Below are 26,271 nucleotides of genomic sequence, written 5' to 3'. Positions count from 1 at the left end.
CTGTTGTTGTTTGTAAAAGGACAGCTCACCATAAAATCCAAAATACATATATCCCCTCTCACCTGTAGTGCTATTTATCCATCTATATCGTTTTGTGACTTCTCTCCAATACAATGGAACTGGATGGCACTCGGCTTGTGGTGCTTAAAGTGCCAAAGAAATACATTTGATAAACTCAACAGCAATGTCTCTTTCCAGAAATCATGACCCCGTTACTCAAGATAATCCACAGACCTTGTTATGAGCAGTTGCATGGAGGAACTATTTAATTTTGACCGAACTACACCCGCTTGGTGCTAGCTAGTTCCTACATGAGACTGCAAAAGAAAATAGTTCCTACATGAAACTGCTCACAACAAAGTCTGTGCATTATCTATGAATATGTATTTTGGATTTTAGGGTGAGCTGTCCCTTTAAGTTGGAGGGGACATTGAGATTGTGTTGTTTGATTTGTTTGTCTCTTTTTTCTTTCTTTTTTTGTAAAAAAAAAAAGAAAGAAATACAAACATCTGTACCCTGGATACATGCAGTAATCTTTTTGTGTGTGTTTGCATTTCCAGTTAAAATATATGTGAGATGTGAGAGAGAGAGAGCACATGTGAGCTCTGCTAGCTTTCATCTGCCCCAGAAAACCTTGTTCTCAAGGGGGACACTGTCCTGTTTCAGAAATATTGTGTGGTGTGTGTGTGTGTGTGTGTGTGTGTGTGTGTGTGTGTGTGTGTGTGTGTGTGTGTGTGTGTGTGTGTGTGTGTGTGTGTGTGTGTCTGTGTGTGTGTGTGTGTGTGTGTGTGTGTGTGTGTGTGTGTGTGTGTGTGAGCGTGTGTGTGTGTGTGTGCGAGCGTGTGTGTGTGTGTGCTTGTGTGTGTGACAGTCTGCTCAGTGTCCATGATGACATGTTGCCAGAGCCCAGAAGAGAACAGTGTTTCTGCGTGTGTGTGTTCTCAGCTGTAGCCATGCTGTTGCACGCTTTGCTGCTCCTCCTCCTGCCAACCTGGACACATGATGATAACATGATGATAATGCCAGCAACGCTCTATCCAATTCTCTTGTCCTCTCTCTCTGAACATGGGTGTGTGTGATAGAGATGAATACCCGTGTGCTTTATCATCATTATGACAACTTCACCTCATTTGTCAATAAATTATTATCTTGTGTGGGTCAGGGAAAGCGAGATAGTGAGAGATCTGTTTGAGCTGTATTGATTGAGACCGGAGAACAGTGTATTACGGTAGGTAGACAAAAACACAGATGTCTCTCAATATTGGTAAAAGACAAGAAAACGCAGAGAAAACAATGTGAAAGTTCAATATTTTTTTTGCAGTTTACCTAAGTTGGAAAAAAATAAGAGTACATTTTCTACAGGTGTGTTCAAAGCAATATCAAGGATCTCAGTCTTGTTTGAAATGTTGGGACGTGCGCCTTTACATTAATTAGTCAGTCCTAATCCCAGATGCCAATGATACTGCAGATTTCCCGGGATTATTCAGTTTAACATAGAGATACAGCTCAGTGTCTTTGGTGTAGCAGTCAAAAGAGATATTATTTTTGTGTTTTGTTTTTTTGTTTTGTTTTGGGGGGGGGGGGATACAGCAAAGCTATAGCCATATATAATACTAGAAATATCACACGCTTTATGTGCTCATTTCTAGCTTCGTGTGCTTATTTTTCTAGCACTCTGTGCACTTTGTGTGCTCCACGCTCAACTGCACATGCGCGAAGAACAATTGTGGAGCAATTGTAAAAAGATGGTTGCGTTACATTGGAAGCCTCCTCACTCTCTCACCATCAGACATTGGGTCTTCTCCTTTCTGGATGTCGTGTACTTGGAGTTGTCAACTGCCAGAATTAACAGTGCAAGTGAATCAATTGGCAGAATGTTGCTAATTCACTCAAAGAGCTCTTAGAATGATCCTCTCTCTCCCAGATTCTTTTGATCTGTAACATTCCCTGATATGATGTTCCCCCCGTGTGTGTGTGTGTGTGTGAGATTGTAGAGGTTTATTTTTGAGGATATGCTAGTGTGTGTGAGTATGCGTGATGTGGGTGGGGGGTGGTGCATTTCATGTTTTGTTTGTTTTTCTTTTCTTTTTGTCTCTTTCGTTTTGTTGACGTGTTCAACGTTTTCAGATCAGCTGACTTTGTGATTTGTTTTTTGTTTTTTCTTCTTCTATTTTTTGTTATGAAATTGTTGTTTTGTTGAATCTATTAATAAAAAAAAATTATTGCAAAAAAAATTGTGGAGCAATTGTGCGTGGAACCCCTCCGCCTTATTATAGTAGTCATATAGTCATACTAGGGATGTTCATTTTGAAAATGTTCCATAATCGATAATCGGTGAAAATTAACGATCAATTATCGATTATCGATCATATTAATACTTATATATATATATATATATTATTATTATTATTTATTTTTTTACAAAATGAGCTCCAGCACCTTGGCATCTTGCAGCTTGGTCACCGTCCGATCCGACAAGACAGCGACAACCGCCCACCGCTCGATCACCAGCCGGTTGAACATGGCGCAGACGGAGTTCCACCTGGTTTTACATGATTGAACAAGCTTGTGATGCTCCTTTTTATTCGGGTTCATCTGTTGCTGTTTGGCCAGCAGCGCGTTGCTTGCCACAGTGCTGTGATTGAACTGGCTAACGAGTTTGCCAGCAGCAGTGATGACACGGTGCAGGTATAGCGCAAATCCATCGTTAATGGCCAACTGCAGCGTATGCGCAAAGCACGGAACAGATAGCCAGTTGACTCTAGTGGGGTTGTTGGCAGCGGTGATATTGGCGCCGTTGTCGTGGACGCATGCTTGAACCTTGCCTTCAATTCCCCACTCCTCCACAGCTTGGTAAGCTCATACGCTGGCTCAATCACGTTCATCAGGTGTTGAAAACCGTTGCGCTCAACGATATTTATGGAAAGCATATCGGCCTGGGTGATTTTTTCTGTACGCCGGCCATCACATCTCCTCCCCGCTAACGCCGCAGTGATGGTGGGCTGAGGCGGCGGCGTCATCTTCCTGGTTAACCAGGCTCGGATGTACGCTGTTCAAGTGGTGAATCATTGGCGTCGTAGTCGTGTTGTACTTATAAACTACATCACAGTTCTTGCAATATACGACGTCGTCTTTTAACTCAAAATGGTCCCACACAAAACTTCGCCTCGCACGCTTCATTTCCTCTGTCTGCTGTGTTCGTCTCACTTCAGTTCTCGCTGCAGCTCAATTAGACCACACCCATAGCCCCACCCACAGAGGTGTTCTGTTCATTGTTCTCTGTCTGTCCAATTGCGCCCTCTCCTGGTTGCAACCACGTAGTGAAAATCAAATTTGATAGTTTCAGCCATTTGATTTGATACAAAAACATTTTTTTAATCGATCCAAATTCCACAGGATCGATTCCATTCCTTAACGATCTCATACTGTAGTGTAGTATGATGAAAACAATATTGGCCCATTGAGAATTTATCCCTGAGACACACCACACATAATCACCGAACCAGAAGAAACATATTGACCAAAACAGTACATATCAAAGGCACCATTCCTGCTTCTATGTTTATATTTTTGGCATCTAAAATTATCTGTTGCTGTTTCTTAAGCCTCTGACAAACTGTGCGATTTTGGGCTGTCCTAGATGAAAGATGACCAACGTGAAAGAAACGTGGAGATATCTTTGGTTGTGGCTACAAAAACACTTGTCTTGCATCACGCAGTGAGAGAGGTTCAAAGACGGCCATTGTCAAAGTCTTGTGACCAAAGATAGCCTAGGACAAATTCTGACAAATTGAGCTTGACAGCTACGATGGCGTCTGATAACAACCAATAGAAATGCTGCATGATCATATCAGTATAGACGGTAGACGCTATAAATAGAGGCTAATAAATAGTTGGCATTACCTCTCACCCACGAGTGAGTCCACATTCTCCTCCTCCTCCTCTTTGGATGTTTTTCCAGACATAAATTCCACTTTGCAAAGGCTCCATTCTTGCTAAGCTTTGTCAGTTCATTGTTGACATTTCTACCAGACAACTGTGGCGCACATTATTGATTGATGCGTAGCTGCGGTGCGCGTTGCTGATGTTTGATTCTTGTGTGTATTGACTGCTGATTGACAGGTAGGCTATTGACGGAGATACGTGCATCCTAATCATACAGTCTGCACACATCAAACCTGACATCGTACCGAAGTTTATTAGACCCATGTCTCACAGTGTGGCCTGCAATAAACTTATACAATTGCTAAAATCTTACAGTCTGTAGGCGGCTTTAGAGGTAAGATTTGGCCTAAATCACAATTTGTCTTTTTGCTTATGCCAAACAGAAGGCATGCAGGGTCAGTGATTGCTGCTGAGTCCTGGCTTTCACAAAGAGAGGATACAGAGCATGTTTCCTCTCCAGTGGCAAGATGAAATTAATCCCCGAGGGCAAGAGAGAGGAGGCAGAGAGGGAGAAGGCGGCAAGAGAGAGGAGGCAGAGAGGGAGAAGGTGGCAAGAGAGAGGAGGCAGAGAGGGAGAAGGTGGCAAGAGAGGAGGCAGAGAGGGAGAAGGCGGCAAGAGAGAGGAGGCAGAGAGGGAGAAGGTGGCAAGAGAGAGGAGGCAGAGAGGGAGAAGGTGGCAAGAGAGAGGAGGCAGAGAGGGAGAAGGTGGCAAGAGAGAGGAGGCAGAGAGGGAGAAGGTGGCAAGAGAGAGGAGGCAGAGAGGGAGAAGGTGGCAAGAGAGAGGAGGCAGAGAGGGAGAAGGTGGCAAGAGAGAGGAGGCAGAGAGGGAGAAGGTGGCAAGAGAGAGGAGGCAGAGAGGGAGAAGGTGGCAAGAGAGGAGGCAGAGAGGGAGAAGGTGGCAAGAGAGAGGAGGCAGAGAGGGAGAAGGTGGCAAGAGAGAGGAGGCAGAGAGGGAGAAGGTGGCAAGAGAGAGGAGGCAGAGAGGGAGAAGGTGGCAAGAGAGAGGAGGCAGAGAGGGAGAAGGTGGCAAGAGAGAGGAGGCAGAGAAGGAGAAGGTGGCAAGAGAGAGGAGGCAGAGAGGGAGAAGGTGGCAAGAGAGAGGAGGCAGAGAGGGAGAAGGTGGCAAGAGAGAGGAGGCAGAGAGGGAGAAGGTGGCAAGAGAGGAGGCAGAGAGGGAGAAGGTGGCAAGAGAGAGGAGGCAGAGAGGGAGAAGGTGGCAAGAGAGGAGGCAGAGAGGGAGAAGGTGGCAAGAGAGAGGAGGCAGAGAGGGAGAAGGGGGCAAGAGAGGAGGCAGAGAGGTAGAAGGTGGCAAGAGAGAGGAGGCAGAGAGGGAGAAGGTGGCAAGAGAGAGGAGGCAGAGAGGGAGAAGGTGGCAAGAGAGAGGAGGCAGAGAGGGAGAAGGTGGCAAGAGAGAGGAGGCAGAGAGGGAGAAGGTGGCAAGAGAGAGGAGGCAGAGACGGAGAAGAGGGGGCAAGAGAGAGGAGGCAGAGAGGGAGAAGGTGGCAAGAGAGAGGAGGCAGAGAGGGAGAAGGTGGCAAGAGAGAGGAGGCAGAGAGGGAGAAGGGGGAAGTAGGGAAAAAAGCTAGAATCAGACCGAGAGATGGAAGGGGAAATACGAGATGGTTTTGGAAGCTATTGTTTTTCCACAGTGAATTATTCATCTGACTTTCATAGAGAGACAGAATACAGCTGGGTTCCTATGCAAGTGTTTATTTTGTGTGTGTGAATTATGTCTCAAATGAGAAAAGGTGGCAAGAGAGGAGGCAGAGAGGGAGAAGGTGGCAAGAGAGAGGAGGCAGAGAGGGAGAAGGTGGCAAGAGAGAGGAGGCAGAGAGGGAGACGGTGGCAAGAGAGGAGGCAGAGAGGGAGAAGGTGGCAAGAGAGAGGAGGCAGAGAGGGAGAAGGTGGCAAGAGAGAGGAGGCAGAGAGGGAGAAGGTGGCAAGAGAGAGGAGGCAGAGAGGGAGAAGGTGGCAAGAGAGAGGAGGCAGAGAGGGAGAAGGTGGCAAGAGAGAGGAGGCAGAGAGGGAGAAGGTGGCAAGAGAGGAGGCAGAGAGGGAGAAGGTGGCAAGAGAGAGGAGGCAGAGAGGGAGAAGGTGGCAAGAGAGAGGAGGCAGAGAGGGAGACGGTGGCAAGAGAGGAGGCAGAGAGGGAGAAGGTGGCAAGAGAGGAGGCAGAGAGGGAGAAGGTGGCAAGAGAGAGGAGGCAGAGAGGGAGAAGGGGGCAAGAGAGGAGGCAGAGAGGTAGAAGGTGGCAAGAGAGAGGAGGCAGAGAGGGAGAAGGTGGCAAGAGAGAGGAGGCAGAGAGGGAGAAGGTGGCAAGAGAGAGGAGGCAGAGAGGGAGAAGAGGGGGCAAGAGAGAGGAGGCAGAGAGGGAGAAGGTGGCAAGAGAGAGGAGGCAGAGAGGGAGAAGGTGGCAAGAGAGAGGAGGCAGAGAGGGAGAAGGGGGAAGTAGGGAAAAAAGCTAGAATCAGACCGAGAGATGGAAGGGGAAATACGAGATGGTTTTGGAAGCTATTGTTTTTCCACAGTGAATTATTCATCTGACTTTCATAGAGAGACAGAATACAGCTGGGTTCCTATGCAAGTGTTTATTTTGTGTGTGTGAATTATGTCTCAAATGAGAAAAGCCTAATGGAAAATTTGCAAAAGATTTCCTCAATCTCGCAATGTTTTTTACACTAACATGTTTCTTAAGCGCAAATTATGCTCGAGCGAAATCGACGGCGCTGACTGCGCCGAGGGGGTCGCCGCAGCTGGGCGTCCTATCGGTGCAGCTCGGCGTAGGGCGCGTGCAGCTCCTCCAAAATGTGCCTCGGCGGCGTCAACTCCTTGTGAGGAATGAGGAAATGCCATTTCCTCATTTAACAGTGCTTCTCCCTCATCTAGCAAAGCCTTCTGCAGGCTCACCGGAATGAGTTTTGAAATGGAGGGACAATAAAATGTCCCCCCACCGACATGATTGCAAGTTGTTGGTAAACAACATGATAATGTTTTGGACGTGTTTTGGACGAGTTATGTTCGAGTATGCACAGTCTCGCTGTCGCCGCTCGGCGGCGGCAAGGCTCCAAGTCTAGGCTGCGCAGAACCATGCCGGGCGCTTTACTCTTAAAGCAACTACGAGCAACATTTTCGCTTGTTATGAAACATTCAAATGAGACCAAAGCCGAGTGAATCGGTGAGTGCTCTCTTGTTGTTTATAGAGTCTCTCTCCATAACGTTAAGACGCGGAAGTGAAACGAAACACGCTCGCTCTAACCACAACATTTCTTCCAAACAAACTGTTAAAATATAACGAGAGATGTTCGCGAGAGTAGAAAGCCCCTGGAAGTAGTGAGGAAAGCCGTTCTTCTTGTTTAGGGTCTGTTGCTAGGCAGAGCGAAACGGTTTTCACTTCCGCGTCTTTCCGTCCCGGAGAGAGACTTTATAAACAACAAGAGAGCACTTGCCGATTTACTCGGCTTTGGTCTCATCTGCTGTTAGGTAAGATGTGAGGCATCACTATTACATTTAGACTATTTCATAACAAGCGGAAATGTTGCTCGTAGTTGCTTAACCACCATGAATAAATAATATAAGTCAGCCATGCTTATACTAACATAAAGATGGCTTCCCCCCCTTCTTGACAGACCCAGGAGGGTCGGCCTAGAAGAGTGTCAGGGGCTTGCTTACTGACTCAATTACATGTAGAAAAAAGCACATTGTTGGGTTTAAATGCCCATGCTCCATATAAACACCTCAATCAGATTAAACATGCCTAAACCGATTGAAATTTCAATCGGTTGCAAAGAGGTAGTTTAAACCTTTTCATAAACCGATCAAAAGAAAAATGTTATCAAACTGATTACTCTCTGGCTTTGTTCTTTCTGCACATGCCCATGATGCCCTCCATCTTGACATAAAGGGGGCTCCTCTCTGAGGAGCTGCTGCCAGAAGAGTGATTTTCTAACTATGTGCAGTAAACAGTTGACCCGGAATCTTCAAACCGATTGATTTCAATCAGATTGAGGAAAAAGTGTGCATGTAAACGGAGCTACAGTACTGACTGACTCCCCATTGTTGAAACACGCATGCCTGAGTGTTGAATGAAGCTGAATGAAGCCTGTGACACAGGATTACATTCATTCAGATTACATTCACCTGTGTCAGCCAAACTCCACAGCTCAGTCCGGAGTGGGAATATTTTGGCTTTAAGCCAAATGAGAGAGGAGAGCCAATTAACATGAACAAGCTGGCATGGACTTTGTTTAAAAACAGTGGTAATGAAAAATGGCGATACAACTAAAGCTCATCTAAAATAACCATCCCATCCAGTTTTCCCATCTGGGAAAAAAAGCAGTTGGAGATATTCACACAGAACGTTTTTGGGGACGATCAGTGATTTATAATTGCAGAGATCGTATGCAATATTGGTGATTCTATTGAAAAAGAAGTGTCACTGAGAGCAATGTTCTGTTTTTCAGGAGCGCCCTGTTCACATCCACACACACATTCACACCTGGAACCTGCCCAGTACAACCACAGTCTGATCTTCTGGCCACTGAGCAGCTCCACTGGAGCAGTTGGGGTTAAGGGCCTTGCTCAAGGGCACCTCACTGGTGGTAATGAGGGATGGGCAAGCACTGCTTGTTCGCTTTCCCCACCCAGATTTATCCTGCCGTAGTTCAAAATTCAAAATTGTGAACTATGAACGTCAACTATTTCATTTCAAGTAGGGATGTTCCTAGCGACTTATTTCTGACGTCTGTCAATTATTGTCATTTAAACAGAAATTTCTATTTAGACTAGTCGACTAGTCTATAAGTACGAAAACATTCAACAGTCCAAATTGAGCACAATTTAATCTATTAGCTTAAAACATCTGAGAAAATATTGCGTGTTTTTGAGAGCCATTTGAAGCCCTTAGTTACGTTTGTCAATAACCAAATTGCCTTTGCGCTGTTTATTATGAACATTGGACATTACAAAACATGACAACTCACCCCGGCACTGTGTATTTGGGCTCAATATAGTCCTTTAACTTCCGGAAGCCTTTGCCTTCAACAACGTTGAGTGGAAGAAGCCTATCTTGTGCTGATGAACTGCGTTTGCAGTAGGGTTGTCAAAAGTTTCGATAAATAAGACCCGGCCAGCTACAGACCCATAGCGCTCCAGAATTTTGATAGAAAGGTCATCACTAAAATGCTGGCTACCCAACTAAATAAACATTTGTCGTCTATCATTCATCCTGACCAAACAGGGTTCATCCCGAATAGGTTCGCTTTCTCCAATGTCAGATGTCTCCTCAACACCATGTATGCAGATCATAGTAATACCAGCGGTGCAGCGATTTTATCACTCGACGCACAGAAGGCGTTCGATCAGGTTGAGTGGCCTTACATGTTCGAGTCACTGCACAGATTCGGGTTTGGTGAGTCATTTGTATCCTGGGTAAAGCTCATATACATGTATGCTAGTCCAACATGTTCAGTTATAACCAATGGTGACAAGTCAACCAGGTTTCCATTACTTCGCTCGGTCCAGCAGGGTTGCCCTCTTTCGCCGGCCCTCTTAGCCGTCGCGCTCGAGGCTCTTGCCCTAAAAATACGTAGCCACCCAAACCTTGCAGGCCTGAAGGTCGGAGGCATTGAGACGCGTATTAGTTTGTATGCCGATGATGTAATATTATACCTACATAATTCAGAAAAGTCGATTCCCCCTCTTTTAGAATTAATCACCTCTTTCGGTAAGCTGTCCGGGTACACAATTAACTGGAGAAAGAGTGACGTTATGCCTCTCTCTGATGTCTTCACTCCTGGTTTCATGGATAATCTCCCATTCAAATTGGCAAAATACCTATCTTGGCTTGACCATACCCAGAGATCCTAAATTAATATTTAAGTTGAACTTTGTTTTAAGACTTAAACAATGTATAGAAAACTGGAAAATCCTGCCCGTCTCCATGATTGGCCGTATAAACTCAGTTAAGATGGTTTATCTTCCTAGGTTCCTTTATCTTTGTCAAAATCTTCCCATCTTTCTCGCATCAGCTTTTTTCAAAGAACTGGACTCCGTAATTCTGTCCTACATCTGGAATTATAAGAACCACAGAATTTTGAAAATTCACTTGCAAAAACCCAAGTCTTTGTTTTAATCACTCTTTTTTGGCTCCATGGTCAGACAAAAGGTACCATGCTTGGAGTGAGAAGGGGCTAGTTTCCATCAAAGACCTATACATAGATGGTCATTTTGCATCCTTTGATCAGCTGAAGAGGAAGTTTGAGTTGCCTGGCACAAACTGGTTCAGATTCCTGCAAATCAGACATTATGTTCGATCAAAGATTCGCGCCTTTGAAGCGCTCCCAAATGAACATGTGTTTTTTGATGTATTGTTGAGCCCTCCTCGCTCCAAGCATCTTATCTCTAGATTTGTATGTCTGTTTGACAACTGCAGCATGGCCTATACTGAGAGGATTAGAGAAAAGTATCGATAAATATTAAGGATGCACCCATTGCAAAATTCTGGGCCGATACCGATGTTTAAAATAACAATTTGGCCGATAGCCGATACCAATATCTTTTTAGGGCTTTTTTGAGAGGGAAACAAATAAATCTTCATTATAAAGGACAAATAACTGACCTGTTTTAAAGTCTTTTGAGCCCTTCATCACACTATCTTTGAAAGAGCACAAATTAAATCATACTGTAATGTAATTATGAAACAAACAACAAATTATGTGACCCAACTGATAGGCCAATATCGGCCAATGCAATCGGTGAACAGCACCTTTTTTGCCGATAGCCAATTGCAGTCAACAAGGCCAATATTGGCCAATACCAATATATGGCCGATCCTGTATATCGGTGCATCCCTAATAAATATCAATACAAAAAATTTGAAATGGATACAATACTCATTTACAACAGGTATCGTTGATAGTATCACTAAAGGTGCGTTCATACCGACCTATTAAAGTTTTTCGCTGGCATCGAGTTTACATACAAAGTCAATACAAACGAGCGATTGAGCGTATATTCGCCCAGGAGAAAAATCACTGGGCGTCCCAGAGACAGAGCGATGGGGCGAAAATTTGCTTGTCGCCCGAGATGAAATATCCCAACCCGAGCGAAATTTCACTGGCATCAGTCGCTCGCTGTTCAACGATGATTGGCTGTTGGCTTGGAACAAACCGCTGGTTTATTGTGTGGTAACAAACCGCATTGACAGCTGATTGACAGGCTGACAGCTGACATGAAGTGAAGTCTGTACTACCGATATAGAGCTCACTGGCTTGGAACAAACCACTGGTTTATTGTGTGGTAACAAACCGCATTGACAGCTGATTGACAGGCTGACAGCTGACATGAAGTGAAGTCTGTACTACCGGTATAGAGCTCGCATTAGGAGCACGCTGATAGGCTTAGCTTGTAAACAACTACGGTGGCTCGTAGTAGACAAACATCATGACATTGCGTAACGTTATAGCCCCCAGATGTCCGTCAATTCTTGTGCCTGTTGACGAGCGATTTAAACACAGCGACAGAGCGATTCCAAAGGGTTGAATCGAGCGACAGAGAGAAAAATAAATATCTCGGTGTGAACACAGCTTAAGTATTAATACAAAAAATGTGAAATGGATACAATACTCATTTGCAACAGAATAGATACCAGCAGTGCTTTCTCTTAATGAAAAGTCAAGCATATGGCTGACTTTTCCCTCCCTATCATTGGTGGGTGGGTATCTGTTGCTTCAACAAACTCAAAGTGTTTTGATAGGCTGATGACTAGAGCAGGGGTAGTCTGCTGTGTAAAGTCAAAGGTCAAAGTTTTATCATGCCTAGATTATGGAGACGCGTGTGTCTGTCCCTCTATCAGTCTTTGTTTATTTTTATGCCTCTTGATGTGCTGTTGCTATTTTCAGCTCTAATTTAAAAATTTCAGTAAATTATGTAGAGTATTGCGATATATCACAATATGTATTGTATCGCAATGTATCGTGATACAGTCGTATCGTGACCCATGTATCGTGATAGGTATCATATCATGAGGTCCTTGCTATTACCCAGCCCTACTCGTTATAGTATGTCTACGATTATTTCTTTTGCACCTACTTCTACAGTAGACAATAGCCTCTTTCTCCAAATTTGACTCCCTCTCTCTCTCTATCTCTCTCTCTCTCTATCTCTCTGTCTCTCTCTCACACACACACACACACACACACATCCATTGCACCACCTTTCTCCCCTGGGTATTTCACCCTCGGTATAAGTATTTTTATACTGACTGTTGCTGGAATAAGCCCCGGCTAGCAACTTATGTCACTGGCCCTGCTGTGTGTGTGTGTGTGTGTGTGTGTGTGTGTGTGTGTGTGTGTGTGTGTGTGTGTGTGTGTGTGTGTGTGTGTGTGTGTGTGTGTGTGTGTGTGTGTGTGTGTGTGTGACTTTGAACATATGGGCCTCTATCCATATTCACAGTTCACAGCCATATATATATATATATATATATATATATACTGTACACACACAGGCAGCCTCTTATATCAGCCTATAGTGAGTGAGTTTATTGTGAATATGATGTAAGTAGTTGGACATGGTGACTGGGCTGTCGTGGGAGCTAGTTTCACCTCAGTGCTCTGAGTGTGCCAGCAGAGACCCCGTAGCCCATCTGTTGAGTGGGAGCTTGACTGACCTATGTACAGAAACACATTCATGTGGCTCCCTCCAAACTTCTTCTTTCTTTCTCCATCTCCTCTCTTCCTCTACTCTCTCTTCCTCTCCTCTCCTCTCTCCTCCTCTCCATCTCCTCTCTTCCTCTCCTCTCCTCTCTCCTCTCCATCTCAAGTTGCTTTCTCTGTTGCACAGCGTGGCTGGAAGACTTCATCTCGGTGCAGATGATAAACTGGTCTGATAATTACAACTCATAACAAGGCACAGCAGTAACCATGTCGAATGATGCAGTCCCACTCTGGGCCAGTTGGTAACAAATAATTTCTTCGCCTCATTTCAACCTGTAATTGTAGCGCCCCCTCCTGGGCCAATCATAATGAACAAACAAACTAATGATGTAGCACCTCCACCCCCACCGCTCCTGTGGGCCACGAGTGATGTTTTGAAAGTGCTGGAAACACAGTGAGATGCGTCACTCTACCAAGTTTGATCAAAATCAAGGAAGGAAGGAAGACTGATCGTCCCCACTCCTCACCCCCCATTTCATTGTGAGGAACAACAAACTTCATTCCACCGATGTTGATGAACATAACAGATGTTTGCCATGCAAAGTGCAACAGTTGTGTACTGTACATGATGTTACGCCCGCTGCACACATCTTGCGTCTACCTCTACCTTGCTGAGCTGCTGCTGCTCGCTTGCCTGTTGGTGCCAGACAGACGGGGTTGAGCCCAGATGCAGCCGAGCCGCTGCCGTCTATTTTTGTCACGGTAAAAATAGGTGAGATGCCGAATCTCTAGATGAGACGCAGATGAGACGCAGCTGAGCCGCGCTGCTCAGGCGGGCTGTGTGGCTGCTCTAACCTGCTGAAATGAAAACCAACAGGCTCTGACACGCTCATACGCTGCTCACGCAGGATGTGTAGTGCGGCCATTAAACTCTACTCTGCTCTACTCTACTGTACTGTACTCTACTCTACTGTACTCTTCGTCTACTGTACATTATGCTGCCATTTAAGACCCTGCTTGCTTTTCTTAGCCGTGCGCCGCCACATCTTAAGTTAAGTTAAGTTATCCTTTATTTATCCCCTTGGGGAAATTCATCTTCTGCATTTGACCCATCCTCTACTAGGAACCTTCCTAGAACTAGGAGCAGTGGGCAGCCACTGTGCAGCGCCCGGGGACCAACTCTAGTTCTTTTGCCAGTACCTTGGCCAGGGGCACTGACAGGATCTTCCCTACTCTCATTAAATCAGCATGAGCGGTTTTACGATTAGAGGCAAAGTGTGTGTATGTGTGAATGCGTGTACGTGCGCCCACAAACCTGATTTCTTTCAACCTGCAAACAAATTATGTCATGGATGACTATCTTCCTCTCCCCACCTCCCTTGTCCATCCTCACTCCTCAGAATCCGACCCAGGTTGGTACAGCCTTGCAGGTCTTCTATAACCTGGGCAGTCTGAGAGAGACAATCGGCGCAGTGGTGGGGGGTTACCGGACCACCATACAGGACAACGTAACCAGTGCCCTGGACATCAAAGTCCTGACACAGCCAGCTAACACTAGAGGTAAGGATGGCGTGAGGATGGGCCTGGTCCAATGTGTTATTACACGTTTCCTCTAGATTCATTCAGCAGTGATGCGTAACACACACACACACACACACACACACACACACACACACACACACACACACACAGATATTGTGGAGGAGCCCAGCCCCAACCGCTCCCCTCATCATGTGCGAGTCCCCAGTCAACACTGAGGAGTCCTTCAGGTTCCCAGGAACCATAATCTCCAAGGACCTCAAGTGGGAGGACAACATCACCGCCATCACAAAAAAGGCCCATCAGAGGTTGTTCCTGCGGCAGCTAAGGAAACACAAACTGCCACAAAAAACGTTGGTCCAGTTCTACACGGCTATCGTGGAGTCCATCCTCACCTCATCCATCACTGTCTGGTTCACCACCTCCACCACCAAGGACAGAACCAGACTGCAGCAGATCATCCGAGTAGCCGAGAAAACCATCGGCTGCAACCTGCCGTCTCTGCTGGATCTGTACCACTCCAGAACCAGGAAGAGAGCTGAAAAGATCATCAAGGACCCCTCCCACCCCGGCCACCACCTGTTAAGACTTCCATCCGGGAAGAGGTTCTGGTCCGTCAAGACCAAAACCTCACGCCATCTTAACAGCTTCTACCCCATGGCTGTGAAGCTCTCCAACAAGCCCCCTGCCCCCCATTGAATCCGTGTGTGTCTGCCACACATCCACAGGGGAGCCCACCAACAAAAGCCCCCCCCCCCCCCCCCTCCCTTCCCCCCACACTGACCTTGAGTCTCACCCACTCACTCACTCACTCACACACACACACAGATATTGTCCTCATTGTTAGAAGATTATAAAGACAATGACATTTTATAATTTGACCTAGTTTATTTAGCTTGGACCAAAATAGACCCATACTGTAGAGGGCAGTTTCTGCCTGCTTCTATGCGTGTTCCATTTATGCATAGCTCAGTTGGTGGAGCATTTCCAATGTTAGGGCTTCCATTCCCACTTGGGCCACCCAAACAATATATGCACTCATGTGTCAAGCAAAACAGAAGGCCCTGCCCAGATGCAGCCGTTATAGAAGTCTTCTATGTGCTTGCTGAACATCAACATTTTGGTCTTGCGATATATTTATTCTACTGTATAACATGAATAAAGAATTGTCTGCATCATTGTACTAATGCAGGATAGATGCATGATGCGAGCATGAAGTGGGCTTTTCTATATTAGTCGCTGCTGTTGCAAACTCTAATGTGTTTGTGTATGTCTGTGCCCCCTGTTTTCCCCAGGTGCCCCAGGCAGAGCGGTGCTGCCAACTCCAGGGAACACAGCTGCTTGCCGTGCCACTCTGTGGACCAACCTGGAAAAACTCATGGACCAGATATGCGCTGCATGTAGACAGGTACGCGCTAGTGGTTCGCCCTAAGATTTTGGATCCACTGTGCGACTTGCGTGTGTTGAATAAAAAAAAAAAAAATCCTGAATGCCTGGCAAATGAGATCTAAAGTTAGATAATAATTTTCTTTGCTGTACGTTTCACAGGTGCAGCATCTCCAGAAGGTCCTGACTAAGAAGAGAGACCCTGTCACACACGTCTGCTTCATCGATGAGATCATCAAGGTGAGACCGCACTGACGGGGATACATTTATTGCTGCATTCGTTTATAAGTGGCAAATTGCCAGTTGCTACTAGCAAAAATCAACTTGGGTATGATTTCTCAACCCCCACTTGCTTCCAGCGCGTCATTTGACGTCATTTCAACATGGCGCCCACGATTGTGAGAATTTCAATTTTCAAGAATTTTCATTTCTTTTCAACAATAGTAAGCTTTCAGACCAATCAGCATACCGATACAATAGTTGGTTAAACCAATACAACCAATGTTAATGTTGTTATTAGCTTAGACAGCTAATGGCTATTAGCATCCATGGTTTTGCGACTTGAAGCCTGAAGCTCAAACGCACATAGTTCGGAGGTGACACGTTTTCCACTTGCCACTTGCCAGCTCCTACCATAAACGAATGCAGCATATCAGCTGCCCTGAGCTCTGTGTAATTGTTATTATTTGTAGTAGTATTATTTATTTATTTATTTATTTATTTATTTATTTTATTTAAGCATTTATTTACCAGGGACAGTGTACATTAATCAACATGTCAGTTTGCACATCCATGTAAATGTACCAGAGTTAGCAAGAGAGCTAATTTTCATCTGTAGTCCCTGAGCATGATGGTAAAATAACTAGGGTCAAGGGTTCATACTAAAAAGTAAACAAAGCAGTATAGGATGAGGCTAAAACCATACAACATTGCAAGACAGCACAAGACAGACACTCCGTAAAAGCTCAACATAACGACCCACAATGTCACATTACAATACCAAACAAGGCTAACAGGACAGTACATAGAAACAATTAACACAACAATTAAAACAAATACATTAAAACAATGTAAGTAAAAATGGAAAACTAAGAAAAGCGAGTGTGAGTTAATATGTGTAAGTGTATTTCTATATAAGATTAAATAGTTAATTGTGTGTGCAAATTTGATTCGATTTGAGCCACCCCTTCAATCTGTATTTAAAAATGGAAATGTTGGAGCTCTCTCTAATGTCAGTGGGGAAACTGTTTCAGTAGTGGGCGGCTCTGACTGAGAAGACTGATTGTCCAAACGTGGACCGTCAAAATGGGACAACACAGTCTCCTCTGGACGCCGCCCTTGTTGCTCTGCCGTTGCTCTGTCCTTGAGTTATGAACTCAGAGAGTGGGGGAGGAGCAAGTTTGTGTAAGATTTAAAAAAATAGACAGGCATCTGAAAAATGTTTAAAACTATCAAAGTACTAGTAGTAGTAGTAGTATCAATAGTAATCATGACCATCATTGCCACATCATTTAAAAATGATTGAGACGTCAGCGTCTCAATCTGGACCTCCATGGAAACCTAGTTGCACAAACCAGAGAAGGAGACTGTTACTATGGAAACAAAGCTCTCACCAATTACCCAGATATAGAGGTGTGAGTTGGAGACCTAATGACATGTCTAAATGCAAGGCTCCTCAGCTCTGCAGATTAACAGGCATCCAGCTGGACTATTCCTCTTCTAGTCTCATAGCTATGAGGGCCCATTTAGCCGTAGTATCAGAGCAAAAAATGTTTTTTTTCTTTCTTTCTTCTTTGGTGTGGAAATAGTGATTGTTGTAAGCAGACATTTTAGGTTTGGTACCTAAAAGTTCCACTGACACAGGGACACATGCTCTTTTTCATGAAGTACTAATGAGGTCAATCTAGTACTAGATAAAAGCCATTTTATCCCTAATTGATTTCCCTTATTACATCGATATCATTTAAATCACATAGGAGGAGATGTAAATGGAAAGACTATTCTGTGCATTTCTGTTTTCTGTGTTAGGATTAGGGTTGATGACCACTTTTGTTGCCTAACCACTAAGGCAGGGGTGGGCAACTTTTTTTTCTTCCAGAGGGCCATACTGACTTACATAAAGTAACCGAAAGGGCCACACATTGGACTCATAACATAGCCAAACACTCCCTATTTTGTAGCCTGGGTGAACCCAGCCTTCAACGTGACGTCACAGACTATGCCTGTAGCGTAGGTTTCTTTGTGACTGATAGTACATGGAGGTCACGTGGTGGCTGGGTTTACCCAAGCTACTATTTTCGTGGGAGTCTCTCTATTTTTAACCCTCTGTGATTGGTAATTTCTCATGTTAATCTCCTGATATCATAGTGATACAAATCAAATGGCTGTAGCAGATTAGATTTATTAACATAATGCTGTCTTTTCAATCAATCAATCAATCAACTTTATTATCAGACACAAGGTCCATAGAAAAACACATACATGAACAACACTTTAGAAAAATAAAACACACAAGAAAGAATTAAGATCTATAGTAGAATGCACCTATACCAATAGGACCACATTCGTGAGTTGTATCTTGCAGCACTAAACACAGGGTTGGTTAGCAGTACTATGATGGCATTCTGGGACACATTAGTCTGCCGATAAATTTATACATTAGGTTTCTAAGGAGGGCCTGAAAAGTGTAGACTCCTGCCTTACAAAACAGGTCACTTGCACTACTCCACCTAGGTTTTTTCATCAAAATCCACATACAATCGTTATATGCAACCTGAAACTTATGTTGGCTCGCATTTTTGAAGTTCACCCACAGGGGGGCAGTATAAATGGGGGTACAGTAGGCTCTGAAAAGGTTCATCTTTACATCATCAGAACATGAATGAAATTTCCTGACCAGCATGTTAGCCTGCGCATATAGCACACGCCGCTGTCTATACATTGTTTTATTTACTTTTTGGGGGTTGTTTTGTTTTCCTTTGAGGAAGTTGGGGGCCGGATAGAGATGGTAACAACGTAACCTCCTTACATCTTCCCCTACGTGTATTGACTTGATTGTGCGCTACACGTATCTGTGTTTGCGAGTTTACCTCTACATAGGTAAAGGTAACTCTCAAGTCAAAAGAGCAACCACAATGTAAGTAGACAAGTAGACGGTTACAAAGGCAGTGTGAGAGGTGTACTGTATGTGTGGGCTACAGTATGAGTATGTGTGACTCATCAGGGAGATTTGGAGTTTGGTTCAGAGATAGTGCTTGTTTGGCAATATTGATATGACCGTTCCATAATACAGCACCTCTGTAGCGTATAGAAAATTGGTTATTTGTAGTGCAACTGTAGGGGGGGGGGGGGGGGGGTGTGTGAAGGTGATCTGAGTGTCTTGTATCATGTGTATATATGTTAGAATACAGCCAGTAATTGTAATCCTCTGTCCAAGGGCATAGCGTAACGGTTGATTTATGGTTATGGCTATTTTATTGAGTTCCATTTTATTCAGTTCTACACGCCTGTGGAAGATACAACCAGAGACAGAGAAAGAAGTTTGGCATGAATTGATTTTGGACCCATGTGTGTGTATGTGCATGTAAAGGGATGGGCAGAGACTGCAGTGAAGGAATAGTAAGCGTCATGAGAGGTAAGAGGCTGAGCCAGAGACCTGCTGCAGGCCTTCTAATTGAAGATCAGGGGAGAAAACACAGACACACATGTCCAAATCCATTAAGTAATTAAGGCACTGTGTGAGGGTCTGTGTGTTAGTGTTTAAGTGTGTGTGCATGTGCGTGTGTGCATTTTTGCTAAACTGTTGCGGCACTTTTGCTGCCCCTAGTATTATTATTACACAGAGTGCTTTGGCACCCGTAAAGTTTTCTGTTGTACTGATTTGGTGCCACTCTGTTCTGGTCAAGATATAGTTGTAATAAGATAGCTGCAGAATAAATGCATAACAGCATCTGCAAGCTGTATTCTTGCGTGAGTATTTGAATGATGGCAGCCGCTGAGTTCACTCCTTTGAAAGATGTGAACGAATGAATGAAGTTGCCCTTTAACGACTGTCCTCTCTGTGTGTTGACCTGATGGCAGGATGGTCAGCCTGATATCCTCTCCACCTTCTGGACTGATGTCACCAACACGCTGTCTGAAGAGTTCCACAAAGCTACTGAAGGTAACACTTTTCTTTCCTCTTCTTCCTTCCCTTCCTTTCAGGTTCAATCCAAGTCTGCTTTCTTGTTTTAAGAGACAATGGAAACATCTATCATTTTGAGCATCTTTATTTTGTGATGGGTTGGAGTGAACAGTGATGGATGCAAAGATGGATGGACAAAATTAGCTGAAGCCTGTATACATCTTCTTTTTGGAGGGGGGATTCCCCCCTGCTGTCCCGGTCGTTGCTCCACCCCCTCTGCTGATCTGGGGAGACTACATATGCCTCCTCCGATACATGTGCAGTCGCCAGCCGCAGCTGCTTCTTTTCACCTGACAGTGAGGAGTTTCACCGGCAGGACGTGGCGCGTGGGAGGATCACGCTATTCACTCCCCCCCGCACAGGCACCCCGACCAACCAGAGGAGGCACTAGTGCAGTGACCGGGACACACACCCTAATTCACCTTCCCACCTACAGATACGGCCAATTGTGCCTGTATGGACACCTGACCAAGCTGGGGGGGGGGGCTCAAACCTGCGACCCAGAGCCGTATAATAGAAGAGTTCCGACATCTCCATTCACTCAAATGGACCAGTTTTTTTCCAGGAAGTAGAAAGTGGAACTCTTGAGTAAAAAAAGCAGCACTGTTGAGTTGCAGCAAAATAGACAGTGTTGTACTTTGAAAGGGTTTTTCATCCCTTGAAATGAATCAAATTGTACATTATCGGCTTTATTTTAGCATGCAAAAGTAGCGCGAGACCCATTCCTGGCTGTTCATTGGCTAATGAATCTCGCATTTTGGTCCTCCGCTGACGCCACTCTCTCTCTAGAGGACACTACTGCGACCCTGCGACCCTCATGCTGGTAGGCAGGGAATCTACTGACGCCATCTTTTCATAGATTCACCTCCCTGCATGTTTTTGGCAGCAGTCTGCCTTGTCCGTTTGGTGTTTTCACATCCCGCAAGTTTAAATTCCTGGATGACCTACATTATTCACAGCCAGTAGTAGAGTGCAAGGTTCAGAGTGCTCTGATAATAAAATTATATTAATGTGATGATCATAATAAAACACTCAGACATTCTCATGTCGAGTTTTCATAGTCTCTATGAAGCTAGCTATTTATTTTTAATTTTTTGTGTGGTTCTCTCTCACCTCGAGTCAACGGCAGTTGACTCTTTGCCACAGCTTCCTCCTGATAGGCCAACTTACACACAAGGTGATGGAATGCTTGTTGTGGTGAGAGATGGTTACCGTGGTTACCATTGGCATTTGCACAGGCATTTTTCTTGCTTTACTTTACACAGAACCAGGTCTGGCTTTTCTCCTGCTTTTCTCATCGGCCCTGAAGCGCATCAGAGCCGGGTTACTTCAATCCCCCTTTTCCGGGTTGACGTCTTTATATGCAAATCAAACCCAGCTCAGATCCACCAACAACCTGGTGTCAATGATCTGTGTAATGATGACTTTAATAGTTATAGATCAACCCATAGTGGGAATGTCCTAGGTTTGATTCCCCATGAACCCAAGGGCCATATTTTACGCCCAAGTGCAAGGGCTAGCAAATCTTTGCTAGTTTCCAGCACTCGAAATGTCCCTTTTTTTCTCTTTTAATGACCACTGGGTCGCTGAAACACATCGTTTGATGTACTGACCCAGTGGTCATTAATTTAAAAGAAAAAAGAGATTTTGAGTGCTAGAAACTAGCAAAGATTTGCCCTTGCACTTGGACTTAAGATATGCCCTCAAGTCGGGGCGTCCCGGTGGCTCACCTGGTAGAGCGTGTACCATATGAGGCTCAGTCCTCCCTGCAGCGACTCGGATTCGAATCCGGCCTGCGGTCATTGGCTGCATGTCTTCCCCTCTCTCCCTCCCATACATTCCTGTCTCTCTCACACTGTATGCAAGTCTCTGCTTTGAGGAAGATGGTTTAGTTACAGTAGTTAAGGAACATCCTGGGTTTGAGTCCGTCCTGGGACCTGCTTAGTCTCTTTACAGTAAAACTGTTAAATAAAGCAAAAAAAAATTGGTGGGAGACAAGAAAGATTTTGTAAACAATACCCTCCCTCCCTCCCTCTATCTCTCTCACTCACACACACACAGATCACACGGAGGCGTTTGAGGCCCTGTTATGCAGTAGGAGGAGATGAGGAGTTCTATGATTAGAGGGAATAGCAAAGTGAGAACAGGAGAGGCGGATTTGGCTGCTAACGTACTTGGCTTCATGCTACCGCTATACTGAGGAACCGCTAGTTTCTATATTGTGTGTGTGTGTGTGTGTGTGTGTGTGTGTGTGTGTGTGTGTGTGCGTGCGCGCGCGCGCGTGTGCGTGCATACATATGCGCGCCTGCGTGTGTGTGTGTGTGTGTGCGCTCACAAGGGTGGTGTGTGTGGGAGAGGAGAGTTTGTCAACGTGTAAGAAAGCATTTCAGACAGCATATATGGCTCCATATTACTTTCTCTTCTCCATCCTCTCTTTCTCCCTCTCTCCCCCTCTCTCCCTATCTTGTAATAAACACAAAAAACTACAAAACCACAAAAACTGGGACGAAATTGTTTAGGTTCGGCAGAGATTGGACCCTCCAGTGACACAGAAACATCACTATATCCCCTCAATCTTCTGACTATAGCTCCCTCCCCCCCTCTTATTTTCTCACCCTTCCATCTCTCCCAGGCAGTTGGATGTAATGAATGAAATGAAATTAAATCTCTTTCTTCTCCCATTGCCCCTATTCTGTTGTTAAAGCTTTACATTTAATCTATTAATATGTAATGAATTTTGTCCCCCCTCTAGCCTCCTCCTTCTTGAAGCAGGCGTTGGAAGGAGAGTATCCTAAGCTGTTGCGTCTGTACAATGAGCTGTGGCGCCGCCTGCAGCAGTACAGCTCCAGCCTGCAGGGGGTGCTGACGAGTGGCGGAGAGATGGACGTCGCGCTGGACGTCCCCGCCACAGAGACCGACGGCCAGGACCTTTTCACTCACGCCAAGCAGGATTACAAGTGAGCAAATACAAACACAGAATCGCAATCAGAGTCACTTTCAGGGTGCGATCATACCTACAGTTTGTTTTGTTTGTTGCATAGAAACACTTACTTTGTAGCATTTTTGAATTTGGATCATTTCGGTTCACACTTGCCAATTACAAGTGAGCCAGGGTTTTTTAAACAAGACACATGGACCCACAACTTGTTTATTGGACAGTTTTGGTCACATGACATCCTTTCAGGTCAAAGATTTTTGCGGGAAAAGATAGTTGAAACAAATCAGATTCCTCTCCCTGAAACTTTAACGTCCTTGGGATCAGAGCCGTGTAGATGGAAGAGTCCCGACATCTCCATTCACTCCAATGGACCAGTTTTTTACTCTCAAGAGTTCCAGGAAGTAAGCTCCTGGATTAAGCAGCACTGTTGATTTCCAGCAAAATAGACAGTTTGTGTTGTACTCTGAAAGGGTTTTCCCCCCCTTGAATCAAATTGTACATTATCAGCTTTATTTTAGCATGCAAAAGTAGCGCGAGACCCATTCCTGGCTGTTCATTAGCTAATGAGTCTCGCATTTTGGTCCTCCGCTGACTTTCTGTGGTCATTAAAGCTGAAACGCCATCTGCATGCATGTGACTTCCATATCGTGACGTATTCAGAATGAAACAGGGTAGAGAGGTAGGACATAGCATGTGGATGAGTTTGATTTGACCATTGGAAAGTGGGCATGTCTCGGATGAGGGAATGGAGTGGACTGACTGAATGTGAGGGGCGATGCGAGGTGAGTGCTCTGTGCCTCGGAGCAGAGCGAGACAGCAGTCCCCTAAATAATATATTTTACCGGACAAATCTGAAACCTATCGGTGACGTTTCAATAACACACTATGTTACAAACACAATATAATGTAAATACAGCGGACAGCAGTGGACTGGCTGGCTCACTGCACCCAGCTCCAAAGCAGAGTACTGGCGGTTGGCTCCCTCCGGGTGGACAGCCTCCTAGCCAAGGCAGAGGGCTGGCTGCCGGTCTTGAAGCGGACCACGAGCCACAGTAAATAGCCATATTCCTGGAATGCGAGTTAACGAGCCAATTACATGTTGCATCAATTACTGTACATGTGCATCTACATTAAATTAAGACATTACCATTTGTTTTAGTTTGTATGTTACAAACTTATTGGCAATAAGTATAACATTTAAGAGCTAGCAAAGTCTGCCCATGTAGGCAGCCATGTTGCCTGCTTAGAATTTCCTCCTAGCCATGAAGATTGATTGACAGCTGTCATGTCATGTTGAAATCGGGTTGAAATTTGATAGTACTAGCTGATGTAAGCACACTGCAGATTTATGTATAAATGAAGACAACACGGTAGACCTTTGATGTGAAAAACTGAAGAAATTTGATTTTTGTGCATTTTTTGTCATACATTGTTAAATAGGTGCACTCTATAACCAGGGATGTGATCTAAAATAGTTTTTAAATAGTTGGACTTTAAAGATTCCTTAGCAAGAGTAGCGGTGTAACCCCGGTGCCCTGCCTAAATTCCCAAACAGGCCTTGGCTTGCTTCCATCATGGCCACCTAATCATCCCTTGATATCTAATTGGCTCTTTCAGTCCTCAACTCTCCACCATGTTAGCTGATGTGTGGTGAGTGTTCAACTCTCCACCATGATAGCTGATGTGTGGTGAGTGTTCAACTCTCCACCGTGTTAGCTGATGTGTGGTGAGTGTTCAACTCTCCACCATGTTAGCTGAAGTGTGGTGAGTGTTCAACTCTCCACCATGTTAGCTGAAGTGTGGTGAGTGTTCAACTCTCCACCATGTTAGCTGATGTGTGGTGAGCGTTCAACTCTCCACCATGTTAGCTGATGTGTCGTGAGTGTTCACCTCTCCACCGTGTTAGCTGATGTGTGGTGAGTTCAACTCTCCACCGTGTTAGCTGATGTGTGGTGAGTTCACCTCTCCACCATGTTAGCTGATGTGTGGTGAGTTCACCTCTCCACCGTGTTAGCTGATGTGTGGTGAGTTCACCTCTCCACCGTGTTAGCTGATGTGTGGTGAGTTCACCTCTCCACCGTGTTAGCTGATGTGTGGTGAGCGTTCACCTCTCCACCATGTTAGCTGATGTGTGGTGAGTGTTCACCTCTCCACCATGTTAGCTGATGTGTGGTGAGTGTTCAACTCTCCACCGTGTTAGCTGATGTGTGGTGAGTGTTCAACTCTCCACTGTGTTAGCTGATGTGTGGTGAGTGTTCAACTCTCCACCATGTTAGCTGATGTGTGGTGAGCATTCACCTCTCCACCATGTTAGCTGATGTGTGGTGAGTGTTCAACTCTCCACCATGTTAGCTGATGTGTGGTGAGTGTTCAACTCTCCACCGTGTTAGCTGATGTGTGGTGAGTGTTCAACTCTCCACCATGTTAGCTGATGTGTGGTGAGCATTCACCTCTCCACCATGTTAGCTGATGTGTGGTGAGTGTTCAACTCTCCACCATGTTAGCTGATGTGTGGTGAGTGTTCACCTCTCCACCATGTTAGCTGAAGTGTGGTGAGTGTTCAACTCTCCACCGTGTTAGCTGATGTGTGGTGAGTGTTCAACTCTCCACCATGTTAGCTGAAGTGTGGTGAGTGTTCAACTCTCCACCATGTTAGCTGAAGTGTGGTGAGTGTTCAACTCTCCACCATGTTAGCTGAAGTGTGGTGAGTGTTCAACTCTCCACCATGTTAGCTGAAGTGTGGTGAGTGTTCAACTCTCCACCATGTTAGCTGAAGTGTGGTGAGTGTTCAACTCTCCACCATGTTAGCTGATGTGTGGTGAGCGTTCAACTCTCCACCATGTTAGCTGATGTGTGGTGAGTGTTCACCTCTCCACCATGTTAGCTGATGTGTGGTGAGTGTTCACCTCTCCACCATGTTAGCTGATGTGTGGTGAGTTCACCTCTCCACCATGTTAGCTGATGTGTGGTGAGTTCACCTCTCCACCGTGTTAGCTGATGTGTGGTGAGCGTTCACCTCTCCACCGTGTTAGCTGATGTGTGGTGAGTGTTCAACTCTCCACCATGTTAGCTGATGTGTGGTGAGAGTTCACCTCTCCACCGTGTTAGCTGATGTGTGGTGAGCGTTCACCTCTCCACCATGTTAGCTGATGTGTGGTGAGTGTTCAACTCTCCACCATGTTAGCTGATGTGTGGTGAGCGTTCAACTCTCCACCATGATAGCTGATGTGTAGTCTCGCTGGCCAGCCTCCTCTCCCTTCCGTCCGAGGAGTCTGGCGCCACAGGTCTCCATAACTGGGATAAACCCTCCCCTGCTCTACTCTGCTCTCCCATTGGAGCGACTGTTTCGGTGGCAGCCGGATGTCCGCTCCCGGGTTATTACAAACTCTGTCATTGGCTCCAACCATGTCAATCAGAGCGGCTTCCGCTCCCTCCTCCCTGTTTGTTGCTGTAAATAGTGCCATACTGCCTCAGTGAAAATAACAACGCTAAGTTCGCTAACTAGCTAGCAAGCTAACGGCAGAAACCTACACGCTAGCTCGTTGCTACACGTTGAAAACGGCCAGTTTTGATTGTTGGAAACTATTTTCCAAGGGCACTGCCGCTAAGCGCCGCCCATCGCAATCCCA

General features: G+C 45.3%; 1 protein-coding gene across 1 annotated transcript in view; it reads left to right on the top strand.

Moving 5' to 3' along the window:
* The window catches only part of cog5 (component of oligomeric golgi complex 5), a 130,441-nt gene that overhangs the window by 67,545 nt on the left and 36,625 nt on the right, over window positions 1–26,271 (top strand). The window contains exons 8-12 of the mRNA XM_083658754.1: window positions 13,997–14,156; window positions 15,431–15,543; window positions 15,684–15,761; window positions 19,602–19,683; window positions 22,457–22,661. Coding sequence (XP_083514880.1) covers window positions 13,997–14,156; window positions 15,431–15,543; window positions 15,684–15,761; window positions 19,602–19,683; window positions 22,457–22,661 — 638 coding nt within the window. The remainder of the gene's footprint in view (window positions 1–13,996; window positions 14,157–15,430; window positions 15,544–15,683; window positions 15,762–19,601; window positions 19,684–22,456; window positions 22,662–26,271) is intronic.

This window comes from Poromitra crassiceps (genome assembly GCF_964638095.1).
Source record: "Poromitra crassiceps genome assembly, chromosome: 2".
NCBI lineage: Eukaryota > Metazoa > Chordata > Actinopteri > Beryciformes > Melamphaidae > Poromitra > Poromitra crassiceps.
Note: the sequence above shows the minus strand (reverse complement) of the source record. Positions and strands in the feature narration are given on the sequence as shown.